This window comes from Tenrec ecaudatus, chromosome X, assembly GCF_050624435.1.
Source record: "Tenrec ecaudatus isolate mTenEca1 chromosome X, mTenEca1.hap1, whole genome shotgun sequence".
Classification (NCBI taxonomy): Eukaryota; Metazoa; Chordata; class Mammalia; order Afrosoricida; family Tenrecidae; genus Tenrec; species Tenrec ecaudatus.
The window spans coordinates 928,045-948,298 of record NC_134548.1 but is presented as its reverse complement, the minus strand read 5'-3'; the positions used below and the strand labels follow the sequence as shown (position 1 = coordinate 948,298).

Below are 20,254 nucleotides of genomic sequence, written 5' to 3'. Positions count from 1 at the left end.
CCTCACACCGGAAGCGGAGGTGCCCTCCCCGCCCGGCAGCCCGCAGCGGACCGGCGCTCGCAAGGTGCGTGTCGGTTTCCCGCGTCCGCAGAGCCCGGTGCCCCGTCCCCGGTGCGGGCGCCGCCCCCGCGCCCCTCCCGCCCCCCGACCCGCCGCGCCGCGCGGACGCCGAGGAGCCGGGCGCAGCTGCGCGTCTCGGTGCCGCCTCAGGTGCCGCGTCCCCGCCGGGGCCCGGGGGGCGGGGCGCGTGCGGAGTCGGGGCGCCGAGCGTCTCGAGCGCGGGGAGGGGGCTCCGGGCCGGCCCGCGGGCGCAGGCGGGCGGCGGGGCGGGGAGGGGACGGCGGCCCTGACCGCGCTGCGGCCCTCAGGCCTGAGGGGACCCGGCTCGGCGGGGACGCGGCCCCGGCGGTTTCCGGTCCTCGTTCCGGGTCGGCCCCCTGCGCGGCGGGGCGGACGGACAGACGGACGGACGGTCCGCGGCGGGTCCCTGCGGCGTCCCCTGAGGTGTCCGCGCCGGGGCGAGCACGCGCCGGCCCTGAGGGGGACGCGGGGGGCAGGGTCCCTGGAGGCGCTGGGTTTGAGGGGCGGCTCGTGGGCGAGGAAGAGGGTGCGGCGAACCCCGAAAGGCGGGCTGTCAGCGAGGCGGGTGGAGCCTGCACGTCCGGCAGTTGTCGGTCGTTCTGGAGGATGGACGCGAGCCGTGGACCCGTGAAAGCGCTTGTTGGGTGGCTTTTCCCGCTGCTTCTCGGCGGAAGGAATTCCCGCGGCGGCAGCAGGTTAGCAATTCCCCGCGTCTCTCAGGACGCCGGGCACTAGGGGCTCAGGTGGTCGATGGATGCCCTCTGAGGCCGCCCCTGCAGCGTGGGGGGCGGGGTGGGCGCCTTGCACCCGAAAGTGGAAGCATCGGGGAGCACGACAAGCCCGGAGGGGAAGTGGCCGCAAAGGGAGACTGAGGACCCAGAGGAGGAGCTGGAACTGAGAAGGAGCCAGAGCAGTCAGTGGTTCTCAGCCTGGGGGTCGCGACCCCTTTGGGGGCTGGAACGTCCCTTTCACAGGGTCGCCTAAGTCAGGACCATCGCAAAACACACGTTTCCGATGGTCTTGGGCACCGAGACCCCGCTCCTCCGTCCTCTGTCCCCGGGCGCGTCGCCCACGTGCAGAGGCGCCCACCTGTGGGAACCCGGCCTGAAGACTGTTTCCCTGCTGCCCATCCTGCTTCACGACGAAGCGTCACTCGTTTATCGTTCGATGTCAGCACTTCATCGTCCAGAATGACGTGTCGCATCTGTGAGGAATCCCTGTGCTCTAATGATGTGCGATTTCTCACACTGACGCTGCATCCTGCCGATCAGACAGTGACCTGACGATTCAGCACAGTAGCAGCGTGGCAGCGATGAAGAATATTGTGATGTTCGGGAGTCGCGGCCTTGGGCAGGTTGAGAACCGCCGAGCTCAGATCCTTTTTTTTAAGTCCCTTTTCACCCCACTTGCAGGGGCGGTAGGTGGCTGTGTGTGTGGCTGAGGGTATGGGCTGTGCTTGGCTGTAGGATGCAGCGTTGATGGTTTCTAGCCGAGGTGCTCAGGTGACCTTGCCCAGAGGTGTCTAATGTGTGCCTGGTTTGCTGCAGAGCCTCCCTTGCGTTGTTGGCAGGTAATCTTTGTTCAGCACAGGTACCGGGTGCAGACAGCCTCTCTGTCCCGTCTTCCTGCCTGTGGAGCTGGTCTGCACGTGAACGTTGACGCAGGGTCCTCGGAAGTGGGCATCTGATTTCCGATTCTGCAGCCTTTGCTGCAGATTACAAAGGGGGAACTGGGAAAGTGAGTGAATAAGGGGGTGCTGATAGCGAAAATGCTGAAAGGGAGGGTGAGATGTGATCAGAAAGAGCCGGGTGAGAAATAGAACATTTTCCACCCAGATCTGGAAATGAAAGATCAGGGGTCGGCTCGGTTGGGGGGCCGGCCGTGTGGAGAGAAATGGGCACATAGGCGTGCAGTTGCCCTTCTAGGGAAAGGCAACCGAGTTCCTGGCTTATTTGTTGGTGGATTTGTGACCAGGTTGAAATACGGAGTGTTAAGGAATCCCAGGCTACTGGAAAACAGGGCGTAGCAATTCGTTTCAGAACAAATTAGGGGGGTGAATAAAAGGGGGAAAACCAAAATGTGCACCACAACATGAACAAGGATTAATCACGTGTCAGTGGTTGTTGGGTGCATCCAGGGGGTTCTCACCCGCAGCCAGGCTGCGCACAGCAGAGAAAGCACTGCCCAGTCTTGTCCCATCCTGACCACTGCTCCCGTGTCTGACATCTGCAGGCACCGTCTCCTAGAAGGCCTTCCTCCTCCTTGCTGCACAAGCACAATGTCTTTTCCCTTTCTGCCCCACCCTCCCTCCACCCTCTCACTCTCACCACTGGTCCTGAAGGGATCATCTGTCCTGGATTCCCTGTGTTTCCAGTGCCTATCTGTACCAGTGTACATCCTCTTTTCTAGTCTAATTTGTAAGGTAGAATTGGGATCAGGATAGTGGGGTGGGTGGGAAGGAACCAGAGGAAAGTTTTATGTTTTATCGTTACTTCACTGCACTCTGACTGGCTCCTCTCCTCCCCGCGACCTTCTGTAAGGGGGTGTCCAGTGGCCTACAGATGGGCTTTGGGTCGGCTGCTACCTTGTCGTACAATAACTCTGCGTTCGTTCCACATTCTTTGCTTCCTGCATCGTTCAATTTTTTTGTACATCACTCATTCACTCACTGCCATTAATTTCATGCTGATGCTCAGCGACGCCTGGTGGCTTCTCGAGACCGGCGTTGCTTATGGGAGTAGAAAGCCCAGGCCTTCTCCCTGGGAGAGGCTGGTGGGTTTGAACTGCTGACCATGCGGCTCGCAGGCCAAGCATATCCACTATGCCACCGGGAGTCCGTTTTTTGCCCATGGAATCTTCAAGTTTCCTGAGTTCTTTCTGTTTTAAGACTTGTTGAGTGTCAGGGGAAACCAGCCTCCCACAACCGAAGGGCCGGAAGGCGCAAATGTACGTCGATGATGTGTAAAGGTGATAGTAAAGTCACGGAGGCTGGGAGACAGGAGAGAGGGTCGAAGGGTCGAATGAAGGAGTCAGATACATTGCATGGTAGCACGCTCACCTCCGCCCCTCTGGAGCAAATGCAGACCCTCAGGGCCTGCTGACTCCCGCGGGTTCCCTAGGACCCCCTGGAGCTGGCAGCGCCTCCTCAGTCACAGTTTCAGTGCCTGCGGATCCGCGGCCCGGCACTGTCTCTGACAGCCTTCTGCTCTCAGCCATCAGGCTGTCAGCATGTGAGCGAGGTCCCAGGGCGCTTGCTCACGGGAGGTTTCCAGCATCTCCCTCCTTCAGAGCAGGCGGCCGATTCCTTCTCAGTCGTCGCCTCTCAGTCTGGAAGCTGCTGAAAACCTCCTCCCCGGGGTGACCGTGGTGACATGTGAGGTACCAGTGCCTGAAGCTTGCAGAATGGCCGCAGCCACCCCAGCAGGACAGACACACTGACAGACTGGTGGTGGCCTAGGATGGGCGCCGCGTTAGCCTCTCTCTTCAGTACAGCCTTCTACGTGTGTGGGGCAGCGGTGTGAAGGCAGTGAAACCGTTATGGGTTGTGGTAACAGTTGCATGAGCCCCCAATAAAATGATTAAAAAAGAAAAGAAACATTTAAATAAAATGCAATAAAGGAAGTGAAAGGCTAGTGTTGAAGGCACAAGAGAAGAGGTTTTTATTGTATTTACTTTGTTACGCTTTAACTATGTTTACTTTTGTTCAATTTCTACCAATGAAAATACATCCTGGGTCCTTGGACTATGCAATAGATGGATGTGGTTCTACACGCTGACTCCCCGGGGAAGCTGAAATAAAATAAATTCATTAATAAAAAAAAAAGACATTTCCATGACGATTCATCACAGTAGCAAACTGAGTGATGAAGTAGCAACGAAACTAAGTTTATGGTGGGGGGTCACCACCGCAGGAGGTGGTGCGTGAAAGGGAGGTTGAGAACCACTGCCCTAGAGTTTCCACGGCTGTGGGTCCAGCAGGGTTTTAAACTTCCTGTATTGAAGGAGAAAGGGGTGGAGCAGACCCTGGGTGCCCAGGCCTGGTCCACCTTCGGTGCTGTGAACGTCCGGCCCATCCTGGCTCAGAGCCCTAAGACCAACCGCTTCTTGCTGCTTCACCCTCTGTGTCGTCCGCCTCTCCACAGCGCTCACATTTGCGTCCTGACACCCAGCCCGACTCAGCTAGGGGACCGTCTGGCTCACCCACACCATCCCAGGAAGGACGTGCACCTCTCTGGCCGGCTGCTGCGTGCACCAATCAGAACTCATCTTCTTCTGAGTGTTCTCTGCCCTGTGTCCACTCCCATCCCTCGGGCTGAGAGACGACCGTGCCCCCGACGCGCGGGATCTGCAGCGAGGAGATGGTGAGTTTGCAGCAAGCAGGGCTGTGAGCACCTGTATGTGAGTCAGACGGACCTGCTCTGTGAGGGAACAGCCGGGCGCCTGGATGCTCAGTGAAGGGGGAGCCCAGCAGGGAGCAGGGTGCCCAGTCCCGGGAGGGGCCCTGAGCTCCTCCGTGTCACTGGACCAACCCCTCTGGGTACAGATGAGGCTTCGTGGTCTGGGCGCCTGGTTTCACCTCTCTTAGGTGACGCCAGCCTGGACCCGTGGGCCACGGCTCTCTGCCCGCTGCTGCTCTCTGCTGAGACACGGCCTCCAGAGACCCCCTGTCCTCTCTGCGGTTTCCCGTGTGCCTCCAGGCGCCTGAACAGTTGCTATGAAATTGGAAAACAGCCCCTCCTGCTGTCCTGGGATAGAGTCAGGAAGATGCCGTCGGGGGGCCTCCTGGCTGATGATGGGTCTTGGAGGGGTGTCCTCTGGTGTCATCCAGGCAGGAACTAGGGGCAGTCTGTCCCGCTGGGATTGTGTTTGCAACTCCAGTCCAGTGTGATGTTTTTGCCAAAGAATGCTTTCCCTGAAGGCTTCCCTGTGTGTGGACGCAGAGTCTCCAACAATGATCCTCGGCCTCCTACCTAGCCTGATTTCATATATATGTATATATATACACACACACATACATATATACACACGTATGTGTATGTGTGTATACGTGTGCATGTATACATGTAGGTGCACACATACACGTACATATATGTACATCCCAGGTGTTATGTGACTGTTGACAGTGCTTTCTCATTTGGTAGAGACTAAATATAAGCTGTGTGTGTGTGTGTGTGTGTGTGTGTGTAAATTCTTGAATTTTCCATTTCATCAGAAAAAATTCCATCAAGCCCGTAGCATTGTTACCCCCAGGATTTGAGTGTAAGGGACAGGAAATGCCCAAGTGCAGAGCCGTGCCTGTGTTTTAAGGGATTTAAACCTGCCCCAAGCTGAAGTAATCTTGCGACGGTCCTTTAAAGATCCCTGTGACACTGATTGATCTTGGTAGAATCCCTTACGGTTTAAAAATTCTAGTTTGCAGTGTTCTCCGGCTGAGATAAAGGGCAGCTTTTAAAACCACAATGTCCTTAGATCTTTGCTTAGCAGCAGAGTTCATAGTCACCTTTGTGGTTTGTACGAGTGGATGAAACCGAAAACCCAAACTCACCGCCGTTGAGTGGATGTCGACTTAGCGGCCCCTCCAGGACCGGGCTGCAGGGCCTCTGAGTTTCCAGGCTCTAATTCTTTACAGGGGGAGAAAGCCCTGCCCTTCCCCCGAGCAGCTGGTGTTACGACCCGCTGACCCCACGATCTCAGCCCAGCGTTCAGAGCGGCTCATTCTGAATGATGGATGGTTTCATGATTGTGAGAACGGGGACTGAGCATGTACGTTCCGTGTCACATAGTCAAGTGTGTGCATCGTGGCTGAAGAAGTGCAGCGCTGTTCACAAAAGTGACCTTTCCCAACCTTGATGCTGATCCTGCGACGTCATGGCGTGTTCCCAAAAGCGAATGATTATCCAGTGACATCATGAGCGTGTTCCCCACAGTTAATGCTTGCCCTCTGACGTCGTGAGCGTGTGAGATGTGAGCGAGGGCAGGATCATCCCAGTCTGCTTGCAGATTTCTAGAATTGAGGCGGCACGGCTTTTCCTGCGCCTCTCTGTCTCCGCAGTGGGTGATTTCTCAGTTGATGACGTTACTCCCTTTGCCTGCGCGCTAAATGAAGGTAGCCATCGTTGATCCCTGCTGCTGAGCCCCCAGTGTGCCGCATCTGTGTAAAGTGCATCACTCATGAAGAGACACACGGGGTCATGAAGGGAGAAAATCACTCCTGGGCACTTGATAACAGCTCTTCTCAACCTGGGGTCCCCGACCCCTTTGGGGACCCGACGACCCTTTCACAGGGGTTGCCTAAGACCATATTCCCAAGGAACGGAGACACCGCTCCTCTGTCCTCCAGGCGGGTCCGTGCACATGCAGATACGCCCACCTCCGGGGTCACCCCCACACGAGGAAGTGTGTGAAAGGGCTGCGGCCTGAGGAAGGTGGGAACCACTGCTTTATAAGGAAGGGACTTGAGAGTCTTTGATGCAAGAATTCTGTCCGTTTTGGTGAAATATGCGCTCCACTCTCAAACACGTGAGATGCTGTGCTCGTTGGCAGCTTGTTTTTCTCTTTCCTGCGTCTCCGTTAACGACACAGGCAGGTAGCCACTGTGTGCTCCCAACTCCAGACAAATCCGTATCTGTGCATCCGATGTCACTGTCGCCATGCGTGGAAGGGCCGGATCATCTCTGAGCCACAGGTGTGTCCAGGGAGCACAGGTCTGGGCAGAGGAAGCAGGGTTTTCCCTCCTGCTCAGCCAGGCTCTGTGTCAGCCAAGGTTTTACTGAGCAGGAACCGGCCGAGCAGCCACTAGACAATGTCCGTAGAGAGGAAGGACATCGTGGAGAAATTAATCCTTCAAGACGAGTCCACCTGCTTCTTTTTCTTGGCTCAGCAAGGGGTTGATTGAAGTGTTGGGCAGAGTTCTCTAGAGAAACAAAACCAGGACACTTAGGGTTTTGTGTGTGTGTGTGTGTGCGTGTGTGTGTGTGTGTGTGTAGGTTTATACAGCACAAAGGAATATAACAGCTAATCAGTCCACACAGCAGGACAGAGGGCTCAGTTCAACTCACTTCCATGGAACAGTTAATAGACTGGAAGTCCTTCAACTCTGGAGGGCTGCCTGGCCCAAGGTCAAGGAAGCAGACAGCTGGGTCTCCATCGGACAAGCCAGGCAGGGTCTGCCCACAGGCAGCACACAGCAGGGCGGGTCACCAACAGCAACTCAGGAGCTTAGAGAAGCAGGCCCGGATGGGATGTGGAACTCAAGCAATGCAGGACGGCAGGACCCACCAGCCTCCGGCTCAAGCGTGTGCACCAGCTGTGGAGAAGCCGGTCTCTGAGGAACCGCAAGCTCTAGCACAGGATCCTCGGGTTGGCTGTCCCAGAGGTGGAGCAGCTCATAAGTGGAGGCCGACAGCTAGCTACAGCAGCAGCATGGTGGTCTGATCACCAGAGAGGAAGAGAGGGGGGTTTGGGCCATACAAGGCCATTGATCTCTTTGCCGTCCAATCAGACTGCGCCCTGAGGAATCCCACATGTTCCTACTGGCGGGGTTGGCTCAGTCAACCTTGTCTGTCCCAGGTGATTGCCCCTGTGCTTTGTGGAGATTGCTCTTGGGCGCTGTCCAAGGAGGTGTGGCTGTGTGTGCTTGTGAAAGTGAAGAGGTGGCATTTCTCCCTGTCCTGGGCCGTAACAGACGGGGAAAGACTTCCCCGACGGGCAGTGCACCGTGGAGGGATGGCTTCCGTGTGCTGTGAGGCTTTGGGAGCACATGCTGTCCTTGAGGAAGTCTTTGCGGTTGGCGAACAGAGGAGGGTGATGGCATTTCCTAAGGGTGGTCCTTGGTAGAGACGCCTGTGGGGTCTGCTGCACGCTGAGCTCTTGGACACATGGGGGACGTGGGAGCTTCCTGACCCAGAGCGTGTGGGCTGTTTCAGGGCTCCGTGGTCCCTGAGGACGTGGCCGTGGTCTTCAGCCAGGAGGAGTGGGCTCTGCTGGACCTCGCTCAGAGGAGACTCTACAGGGACGTGATGGTGGAGACGCTGACCCACCTGGCCTCCGTTGGTGAGAATGACGTCGGAAGAATGGGTCTTGTCTTGGTTTGTTGTTTGGGGTTTTTTATTAATCATTTTTATCAGGGGCTCTTTTAGCTCTTATCACAATCCACACATCCATGCATGCTGTCAAGCACGTCTGTGCTTATGTTGCCGTCATCATTTTCTTTCTCTTTTTAATAAATCATTTTATTGGGGGCTCATACAGCTCTTACCACAATCCATCCAGCATGCATTGTGTCGAGCACATGTGTACATTCGTTGCCATCATCGTTTTCAAAGCATTTCCTTTCAAATTGAGCCCTGGGTATCAGCTCATTCCCCGCTGTCCCACCTTTTAACATACAGTTACTAGACATTGGTATCTTCATTGACTTTGCTTCCACGTCTGGTGCTGAAGGGCATCCTAGAGGGATTGGTCACACGGACACCATCCCCTGGTCTGTGGACCTCAGATACACTCCTTTTGCAATAAACGGGGCCGCCTGTGTCGCCATGAGTTTCCATTTTCTTGTGGTTAGAAACCCAGAGGCTCCATAGTGTTTTAGGTGATGTTGTCGGCTCAACGCCGAGGGATGGTAAAGACAGGGTGAGACTCAATGGTTTCGGGGATATGTGCAGAGACATCTTAGGGTGCTGACTTACAAGTTTGTCATTTTGACACTGCTGCAGACAAGCCTGAACACCTGTCCGTCTTCAGAGGCCCTGAAGTGAAAGTCACTCGCCTGGTGTCAGGGATCCGTTCACTGTCCTCCCTCCTGCGGTGCCTTGCTCTGTGAGCACCAGGCCAGTGCTGCCTTCTGTCCTCTGGGAGAAGCAAGAAAACACCACAGGGCAATCCCTGTGGGGCTCACCTGAGACCACTATGGTGGGAAATACCAGGAAGCCTACAGTTTTAGAAAGAATTGTTTTATATGAAGGGAATTACATGTACATCAGCCATCTTGAAAATATCTCTTGGCCTGAGGAGACGACTTTCGGGACAGCTAAGCAGACTCTTCTAATCTCACCTCTGCTCTCCCACCTGTGCCCGCTCACCTGTTCTGTGCCCTCTCCCCGTGCCCTCCCACCTGTGCCCTCCCCCCGTGCTCTCCTACCCTTACCTATGTTCTCTCCCCTGTGCTCTCCTACATGTGGTCATCAACACTCTTTGCTCTTTGGATGTCGTGTGTGTGCTGTGCCCCATAGCTTTCAGTTCACGCCTCCCAAGGAGACATGTTTTTGCCGTCTCTCTTAATCCAGGTGAAAGTGTTTTCTCAAACACGACTTTCCATTCACTGCCAACGTGCTCACTCGGCGAAACGTGGCAATGTCCTCTTTGTCCAGATCAGCCGCCTTCCCTTAGTAATTATTTTCTCTCGTTTCATTTTGCAAAACGCAACTCGGTGTGCCAGCCTCTCCCAACCAGAACGATGAGGAAAAGTTGTCCCGTGACCGTGTGATGCTGCTATTCAGGAAGAACGACGCCTGGTCCTCCTTGCAGGCCGACGTCTCTGAATGGCGCGTCGGCGAAGATCAGCACAAAGACCCAGGGAGACTAGCAAGGTGAGCGTCAGGCCCAGAAGGAATCCGTTTCCCCAGGAGAAAACACCACAGTGTCACAACATTAAAACACACTTGAATATATTTGTGCACATAAGTCCAGACCCCAGAATCTTCTTACAGGTATTGTGAGTGTTACATAGGCTGCATTCATATTTTGGCCATCCGACGCTGAGACCACAGAAACATCAGCCCCAGTCAGACTTCACAGTTGGCTGCACTTCTTTTCACGTGTGTCCCTCTCCACAGGGATCTAGTAATCCTGTTCCTAGGGATCCGGAAAGTTTGAGTAACCCTATGCATAGACTTGCCCTCATTTTATTTATTTTTAAAACATTTTATTAGGGGCTCACACAGCTCTGATCACGATGCATGCCTACATTTATTGAGTACGTTTGCTGCCATCATCTTTTCCCCCCCAATATATTCCTTTTTATTATATTTATTGTGAACTTTTTATCTATTGACAGTCACTTTTTAAAAAAAATCTTTAGGGGATTAATACAACTCTTATCACAATCCATACACACATCAATTGCGTAAAGCACGTTTGTACATTGATTGCCAGCATCATTCTCAAAATGTTTGCTCTCCACCCAAGCCCCTGGCATCAGCTCATTTTTCCCCTCCTTCTCCCCTTCCCCCCTCCCTCAAGAACCCTTGATAATTTATGTTATTATTTTTTCATATCTTGTTCTGTCCCACATCTCCCTTCCCCCACTTTTCCATCCCCCAGGGAGGAGGTCAAATGCAGGTCCTTGAAATAAGTTCCCCCTTTCCAACCCACCCTCCCTCTATCCTCCCTTTATCGCCACTCACATCACTGGTCCTGAAGGGATCATCCGCCCTGAATTCCCTGTATTTCCAGTTACTATCTGTACCGGTGTACATCCTCTGGTCCAGCCAGACTTGAAAGGTAGAATTGGGATCATGATAGTGCGGGGGAGGAAGCATTTAGGAACTAGAGGAAAGTTGTGTGTTTCATTATTGCTACACTGCACCCTGACTCGTCTCCTCCCCGCGACCCTTCCATTAGGGGATGTCCAGTGGCCTACAGATGGACTTTGGGTCTCCACCCTGCATTCCCCCTCACAACTTTTTGTTCTTCAGTACTCGATACCTGGTCCCTTCGCCACCTCGTGGTTACACATGCTAGTGTGCTTCTTCCATGTGGGCTTTGTTGATTCTGAGCTAGATGGCTGCTTGTTTACCTTCAAGCCTTTAAGACCCCCAGAGACTATCTCTTTTGATAGCCGGGCACCATCAGCTTTCTTCACATTTGCTTATGTACCCATTTGTCTTCAGCGATCGACTCAGGAAGGTGAGCATCATGGAATGCCAGTTTAATAGAACAAAGTATTGCATTGAGGGAGTGCTTGAGTGGAGGCCCATTGTTCTTCTGCTACCTTAATACTAAACCTATAATTATATGCACAAAGATCTATTTCCACATCCTCATATATAAATATATTTTCATATGTACATGCCTTTATTTAGACCTCTATAAATGCCCTTTACCTCCTATCTCTTGCCTCTGTTTCCTTTGACTTTCCTCTTGTCCCACGATCATGCTCAACCTTCATGTGGGCTTCAGTAATTCCTCTTGGTTACATTACCCTTGATCACACCCTACCAGGCCGCCTACACCCTCCTCACCACCGATTTGGATCACTTGTTGTTCCCTTGTCCCTGGGTTTGTTAACACCACTACCTTTACCCCCACCTCCCCTTCTTCCATGTCCCCCCAGAACTGTCGGTCCCATTGTTTTCACCTCCATATTGTTCATCCAGCCTGTCTTATTTAGACAGACCTGCGGAGATAATAACACGCACAAAAACAAGACAGAGCAAAACCAAGGAACAAAAGAAAACAAACCAACAAAAGGCCAATGACAAAAAAAACCCATAACAACAAGAAATAAAAGCCTGTAGTGAGTTCAAGGACTGTTGTTGGCCTTTAGGCATGTTTTCCAGTTGAGTCGCTCGGTGGTGCCTAGCTCTGGCCCCAAAGTCTAATTTTGTTATATCCTGGGGACTTTGTTGCTCTGCTCCCCTTGCTGTTCTGTTGAATGCCCTTAGTGTTTTATCTCGTTGGGGTGGCGTCAGATAGGGCAGAATTCCCACAAGTGTTTCCTGTGTTGTCTCCTGTACGGCTATGGGTCAGTGAGGGATGTCTTGTCTCATTGTGGGGCTGCCCATGTTGTCCCCTCTGTGGATTGGCTGCTCTGAGCGGGAATATAGTCCTCAAGGGTTGGTGGACCAGGATGTGCTCCACTCTCTCTCCCTCCCGCTTCATTTGCTGCCAAGTGTTCTCCTCAGACATGCCCCTCTCCTGGAGCTGCAGATTCAGTGCTGTCCTTTGAAATAAATTCTCCTGGGGGGAGGGGCAGCTAACCATGTAGTTCGGATTGGGGCCGGCCCCTCAGAACTCTCCCTTACTCCCTACATTTATCAAGTACATCTCTTGAATCAACATTATAAAAACATTGTTTTTCTACTTGGGCTCTTGCTTTCAGTTCCTCATTTTCCCCCTCCTTCACCTTCCTTCCCTCATGAACTTTGATAATTTATTGTTTGTTTTTTTTACATGTCTGACACTAACTGATGTCTCTTCACCCACTTTTCTGTTGTCTGTCCCCCTGGGAGGGGGTTATGTGTACATCTTTGTGATCTGTTACTTCTCCCCCCTCCCACCTTCCCTTCTTCTCCTGGTATGACTACTCTCATTTTTGGTTCTGAGAGGTTAATCTGTCTTAGATTCCCTGTGAATCCAGCTCTTATCTGTACCTGTGTACATGCTCTGGTCTAGCTGGATTTGTAAGGTAGAACTGGGGTCATGATAGTGGAGTGGGGTGGAAGCAGTAAAGAATTAGACAAAAGTTGTGTGTGTTGTCAGTGTTGTACTGCACCCTGTCTGCTCTCTTCCTTGTGACCCCTCTGATGGGATGTCCAGCAGCCTCCAGAGGCACTGCCCTCATTCTCATTGGAAATTGCTGAATCTTCCTGAACGGATTCCAAGCCCTGATACATATGAAAACAACATGCTTAGATAGACCCACATAGCTGTGCCCATCATCCATCAATCTGTCCACATGTGCAGATATCCACAGAGATGTACACTTCACCTTGGGTCAGTTCCAACTTACACTGACCTTACAGGACAAGGTGGAATTTCCCCTTGGGGTCCCCAGACTTTAGAGCTGTCCAGGAGTCAGCAAACTTGTTTTTTATCCTGCTGAGCTATAGGTGTGTTGAAACTGCTGACCTGGTAGAGTGCTGCTGTGTGGTGTGTACTTCCTTGTGCCCCCAGAGATCCTACCTATTTGTCGACATGTAAAACCACCATTAAGATCATGTGCTCTGAGGATCTTTTCAGTTTTGTATTTTTCAATCATTTTATTGGCATGTCATTCACATGCCCTAGAATTCAATAATTAGTCACATCAAGAAGATATGATCAATCCTCCCCACAGTTTCAGAACATTTTCTTCCATCTTGTACTCTTTATTAGCTCCCCTTTTCCCCACCAACCTCCCCGCCCAACTCCCCCCAGTAGCCATTCATCCACTTAATGCCCATAATTTTGAACGAGAATTTTGACAGTATAGTATCCTCATCCATGTGTGTGAAACTGAAAAAGGGACAAATTTATTTTCAACCGACTTTTAATTTTTGCAGAGACCTTAGAGAAGAGAGTCTCTGTGGAAATAATGAAGGCAGCAGGTGTGACACAACCTTCAGCCAGATCCCAGATGGCACTGCAGCAGCTCAAAGCCTTGCTCCCGGAGGAAATCTATCTCAACCAAGTCAGCTTGGTGGGGCCGCCACAGATAACTCGCCGTCCTGTCGTGTGGAATCTCACGCTGGCTGCAGCATCTTTCAGTGTAAGAAATGTGGGGAAGCCTGCCGTGGCCATGGGAGCCCAGCGTCTGCTCTGGGAACTCTGGAACAAAGGAGTACCTGTAGTAAAAGGGTGGGGTGTGAGGCGGACGCCAGTTGGATGTTGACTCTTCTGAATCCTGTATCAACATGCCCTGGTGAGAAACACTGTGAATGTAATCAATGCAGGAAGAATTCCTATGGTCTTTCCTCCTTTGAGACCCATTTGAGAGGTGGTAACGGTAGAGAACATGCTAAGCCCGATAGTCCTCCGACATCGCAAGTTTTACATAGAACGTTTCAAAACTTCGGAAAGGAACACTTATGTACGCAGTGTGGGAGAGACTTCGAATCTTCCTGGTTGCTCACGCAACACATGCAAACTCACAGGGAGCACGTGGCGTCTGGATGTCAGGAGGATGAGAAAGTTTCTTCTCAGTCTTCAAAGCTCGCCATGCATAACGTTCTTAGTGGAAAGAGGACCTACCAGTGTCAGGAATGTGGGAAGATCCTTATTTCTTCCTCCTCTCTCATTCAGCATGCTCGGACTCATACCGGAGAGAGGCCCTATAAATGCCAGGAGTGTGAGAAGACCTTTACTCAGTCTTCCATCCTCATTATCCATAAAAGGATTCACAGTGGGGAGAGGCCGTATGAGTGTAAAGAATGTGGCAAAGCTTTCCGGTGCTCTTCAAATCTTAGTCGACACCTGAAAACGCACAATGGGCTGAAGCCTTATGAATGTCAGGAATGTGGGAAGGCCTTCAGCCAGGTTGCCTCCCTCACACAACATAAAGGGATCCACAGTGGAATGAGACGTTACATTTGCAACGAATGTGGGAAGACCTTTCCTCGGGTCTCCTCCCTTAGGATACACAGACGAACCCACAGCGGCGAGAAGCCTTATGAATGTAAAGATTGTGGGAAAGCCTTTAGCTACTCCTCACACCTCAGTAGACATAGGAGCACTCACAGCGAGGAGCGGCCCTATGAATGTAAAGAGTGTGGCAAAGCCTTCACCCACTCCTCGTACCTTAATCATCACATCAAAACACACCGCGGAGAGAGGCCTTACAAATGTGAGGTCTGCGGGAAAGCCTTTGGGCGTTCCTCCCATCTGACTACACACCTGAGAACCCACAGTGGGGAGAGGCCTTATGCGTGCAATGAATGCGGGAAAACCTTGCGTCACCCCTATTGCTTATCTGAACATGGGCTCATTCACACAGGACAGAGGCCTTACGAATGTAAGCAATGTGAGAAAGCCTTTCACGGCTCCTCAGACCTCATGAAGCACGTGAGAATGCACAGCGGAGAGAGCCCGTACGCCTGTGAGCACTGTGGGAAGAGCTTCAAGCAGGCCCCAGCCCTCCCTGTCCATAAAAGAATTCACACGGGCGAGAAACCTCACGATTGTAAGGAATGTGGAAAGACCTTTACTTATTTGTCTGCAGTGAGGATGCATATGCGAACCCATGTTGGAGAGAAACCTTACAAATGTGAGCAGTGTGGGAAGTCATTTAGGTATTCCTCAGTCCTCAGGCAACACTTACTGACCCACAGCAGAGACACGCCATACAAATGCGAGCAATGTGGGAAAGTCTTTAAGATTCCCGTGTACCTCACTAAACATGTAAAAACTCACATGGGGCTGAAGCCATACGACTGTAAAGTGTGCGGCAAAGCTTTCTCTAGATCTTCAAACCTTCTTTTGCACATCAGGACCCACAGTGGGGAAAAACCTTATCAATGTAAGGATTGTGGTAAAGCCTTTAGCGATTTGTCCCACCTGAATGTCCACAAAACGATTCACACTGGGGAGAAGCCTTACGACTGTCGGAAGTGTGGAAAAGCCTTTCGGGTGTCCTCGCAGCTGAAAGCCCATCTGAAAACTCACTGCATGGAGGCCTTATGACAAAACTAGGAGCCAGCGTGTAGAGGTCTTCGAATGTCAGCAGCTCACTTCCCAGTAATCCTGAACACATCTGCCACTCTTCACCCAATCGCCAATGTCGGTGCAGGGTCACAGTGTCGTAGAGCAGACACCATTCCGCTAAAATTCATCATTGGAGAAAAACAGTGAAAGCTTGCCCTCGTGGGCAACTCTTCATCAGAGTGCTCAGTACAGAAACAAAGAGAATCCTCCCACCCCAGCATTATTTTGCAAATGCGGATGAATCTTAGAAGTACTGACAAGTGACTGAGGAACAAGCAATTCCGGAGGATCTGTCTTTTGTCACCTTCAGAAGGCCAACGGATGCTAAAGATGCAGCCAGAGATACTAATAGAAAGTCCTCAGATAGAGAAACCATCAAAGTCTAACGAGCCAGTGAACCAACACTTAGCGTAGTAGACATAGACCACCACCAGGTCCTTGAAGCAGAGGTAGAAGCGGGGTCTATGGAGGAAGCAGGGAACCCTTTTCCCATGGGGGTCCTGTGGGTGACCCTGGCTATTTTGTGAGTGTAACTACGAGTGCTTCCAGGAAACCACTTCTAGTGAGTCCTTCCATCAGGAAGTGCAGGGCACTTCTTTACAGAACACTCCCAGGACTAGTGCACAGCAGCAGGGAAATGCAGGAAGCGTTCCTGCATCACATGGAAGCTACAGGTAAGCAGACCCATCACGGAGGGAGCCCCTGCCCTCCCGCAAGGATGTTTATTCCAAAGATGATGGAGAGTCTACTGAAGACAGTTATTCAAGCAGAGGTTACACCGGTTCTCGGGACAAAAGGGAAGACACGGAGCATGATTGTGGTCACTCAAGTCACCTTATTGACCCTCCAGAGGGGATGGCAGTAGAGATTCCTACCGTCCTGGTCGTGACCACGTCATCCCAGTGGAGCTTCCTACAGAGGTTCATGTGAGAGCCACTATAACTCCCTTAATGCTCCAGCTACACGTGGGGCCTGCTTTTTATGGAGGAAACAGTTGCTATGGTGTTTACAGCGGCTCATGGGACAGATGTGTTGGAAGGTGAAAGAGTAATAAACAGTCGACGTGAGTTCCACTCACACAATTACGATTGACGTAGCAGACAAGCGAGAAGGTTTCCTCTTCTGTGGAGAGGAGGCATCATCCACACGGATTCACACACCATCTCAAGCCATGGATGAGGCCAGCCCAATAGAGAAGGGGTGGGGTCTGGGGGAGGCAGAAGCAAATACTAAAGACAAAACAATATGTGGGGCCAACATCCCTGTTCAAAGAAACAAGCTAACTAAATATAAAAACTATTCTGTCTTCACGACCCATGGATTATTAAGGAAAAATTGTGTTACTTAAAATTCCCGTTTTACATTTTCTTTTCATTTAACTGGAGCTTTAAATGTGTACAGGACAGACATGCAACTGTTGTGAAAAAATAAGCCCCACCTGCTATTTTGAGTGCTGGGCACATTTGATTTCAAAGAGACTTGCCTGGGGGCCTGTGACCTTTGGATTTTGAACTGTTGGTTTGTGCCTGAAGCTGGGGAAAAAATTGGAGCAATGAAGAAACTCCTCTGTAAGACTGAAACTGGAAATACTTGCTAGGTGACCACCTGGATCCATTTGTTGAGTGGAAGTGGGAGAAATGTAGCAATAAAGAGACAGGTTGCGTCTGGCTACTGACACCAGTGGACCTTGTTTTCAGGGACTAGAGAAGAAGGCTAGAACATGGCTGCTCTGAAACGTAAAGAATTGTGCAGATCATGGACTAGCTCAAGAGGGCTAGGGGTGTTGAGAATTTGTGATGCGACCCATGGTCCAAAGTCAAACCACCCAATGAGCACCCTGGTGAGGCAGCCCACATTGAGTTGACCAGAAGCCGACCAGAGGAAGATGAGATCTTTGAGCCGGTGACGTGGTGCGTAGTGCTGCTGACTTTATGGACGGCCTGCCCTGATTTGACTCTGCTTATGGATGCAGACTTCACAAGGTTCCAACTGGAATGAAGATTCTTCACATCAAAGAACGTTTGGCTCCTGAGATCATTGGGTTGATGTAGGTGGGCAGTGTCGAAATTGGATCCTCACAGTGGGGAGGATAGAAGCATGTGTGGCTGGCTTACAAGCTTTCATGAATCAGGGAATGTGTTTATAGGCTTATGATATAGGTGTTCACTTAGCTGCAATTGTTGGGATGGTTTTGTTTTGGACACGTATAGAATATTCTGTTTAAATGCGGTTTCCACATTTTGAGTTGTGTGCATTTTAGTTTTATCCTGTTAGATGCAAGTATGGTTCTATTGCCTTTGTTTTAAAAATTCTTTATGGCTAAAGAGTTGTGTAGGGCAGGGGAGGGTGGAGGGGAAAATGAGCTGATATCATGGGCTCAAGTAGAACGAAAATGCATTGAAAATGAGGGCAGCATATGTGCAAATGTGCTTGACACCATGGATGACTGGATGGATTGTGATAAGAGATGTAAGAGCCCCCAATAAAAGTATTTAATAAAAATAAATGATCTTAAAAATTTGTGTAAAAGTCAAGTAGACAAGGCCTGGTCCATGATATTTACATAATAAAGGGGTGGAGTCTGGCCTATCAGCTGGGTGACAGCCTGATGATACCTCCTTGTGGGTGTGGCCTTCTCATAAGAAGGATCCTGGGAACATCCTCTCTGCTTCACCTTCCTGTTGTGGCACCACAAGACTGCACTTACAACCTTCAATCTTCCTACAATCTGGGTTATTGAATCGGAAGAGCGATTTATGAACCACTGTTGGACTTAAGAATCTGTTCAGGCATTTGGACTCGATCTGGACCATGCTGGGGTGTTTGCTAGAGTCATACTTCTTGATATAAAGCGTTCTGTTACACATACATATATGAGTATTCTTGGATCTGTTTCTTTGGTCAACCAGGGCAAACTCGACAACCAACAGAAAAGTTACAGCATTTTAAAAAATGTCAAGGGTCGTGTTTTGAATGTGTAACTGAAGTAAACCTTCACGGAACATATAGTCACAGAAAGGACAGTGATCCTTTCCGGTGTTTCTCGCTAACTACTACAAGGTGACCTGGTGTTCTAGTCAGGTAAGTGTTTGGCGGCAAACTGCAAGGTCAGAAGTTTAGAATGCCAGCTTCTCCTTGGAAGAAAGATGCCGTGGTCTGCTTCTAAAATATTTATACCCTGGAAAATTCTTGGGTATCAGGTTCCTAGGAAGGAGTACTGGCAATGTGTTTGGTTTGGATCTTAAAATCTTTTAAATAGTTTTATTGGCACATAATTTACATAGCACAACCTTCAATCCTTCCATCAAGGAGAATCGTACAGACATTACCGTATCAATTTTAGAACACTTCTCGTCCCCTACAGTGAATCGTCTTTAAAATGAATTGTACAATCACAGTCCGTTCTAAGACTCCCTCCCCATGCGCATCTTCATTTACAACCTCCCAAATCTTTCTCTCCTTCACACCTACTCCCAAGCCTCTATCAACCCCCGTATCTGTGACTATGCATCCCTTCCTGTGGGTCACAAACTGGGAAACTCCACAGAAACAAAAACCAAATTTGAAACAAGGTAGTAAGGATATAATAACAAAAAGATCAAAATACAATTAATGAGTACGAAACCCTCATCAACATTCCATAAGACAGGCAGGGTGGTGGCAGGCTCATGGGCCTCATCACGTCCCATGCCAGGGCAAACCGTAGCCCTGAAGCATTGCCTTGCCTCCTAGCGCATGGGCTTCCACCACTGAAGCGAGTTGCACAGTGTTAAGGAAAAATTTTTAAAAGACAGGGAAGAAGTTTCTGTTATAGAGCAAGTAGGAGACACTTGCTCCCAGAACCAACTCAGGTTGGGTGCATAGGGAGGTTATCTGGCCAGGGACCCAGTTCAATTCAGCATCTTCAAGATGACTATCGTCTCTGGCAGCCAGGCAGTTCCCGACTTGCCTGTGGTTTGAGCAGGTCTGCCCGGGCCTCAGTCTGACTGTATCTCGGTTGCAGGTGGGTTTGGGGCTCCCACTGTCTTTCCTAGCTTTTTGAAAATTGGGTGTTCATTATGTTAGCTCTGATAGTTTTCCCTTTGCCATCATCCGGTGTTTTAATTGTCATCTTTGGATGACAACCTGGTGCGTGCTTCTTCCATGCGGACTTCGTTAACTTCTCGCTTAGATGGCTGGGTATCGGAAGACAAGCCTTTAAGAGCCAGACACTTTTCCGATTGATAGCCGGGCACCATCTGTTTGCTTCACGCTTTGCTGTAGCACGCTGATCTTCAGTGACCCTTTCCTGCAGGTGAGTACCCACCAGAACCATGGTGTAAAAACTAAGCGTTCTAAATTGGAGCTAGAGATGAGGAGGAGCCCAGGCTCCATCTGCTTCCCCTTGGGGTTTGCAAGTCTCAGGTTTATTTTGGGGTCACCATGTGGAAAAATCACAGCCCTACTGGTTTGGGTCTCTTATCCTGTGACAATGGTTATGTAAAAGCATATCTGAGAAACTTTGTGTGTAATGAGAAATACTACTTTTTAAGGTATTTTGAAGTACAAAAGAGATCACCATAGGAAAGAAATAATTTAAGGAGAACATTTATTAAGTCTTCTTTTTCAAAATCATTTTCTTGGGGGCTCGTATAAGTCTTATCACCATCCATCCATCCATCCATTGCGTCAAGCACATTTGTACATTTGTTGCCAGCATTTTCCAAAACATTTTCTTTCTACTTGAGCCCTTGGTATGGGCTCCTCATTTTTTTCCTCTCTCCCCCTTCCCCAC

General features: G+C 50.7%; 1 protein-coding gene across 1 annotated transcript; it reads left to right on the top strand.

Moving 5' to 3' along the window:
* LOC142435013 (uncharacterized) lies at positions 1-18,348 on the top strand. Its single transcript, XM_075539615.1, has 5 exons — positions 1-64; positions 4,224-4,442; positions 8,007-8,133; positions 9,518-9,668; positions 13,344-18,348. The coding sequence occupies exons 2-5, from the start codon at positions 4,440-4,442 to the stop codon at positions 15,457-15,459; spliced, it is 2,397 nt and encodes a 798-aa protein (XP_075395730.1). The 5' UTR covers positions 1-64; positions 4,224-4,439; the 3' UTR covers positions 15,460-18,348.
* The last annotated feature ends 1,906 nt before the right edge of the window (positions 18,349-20,254 follow it).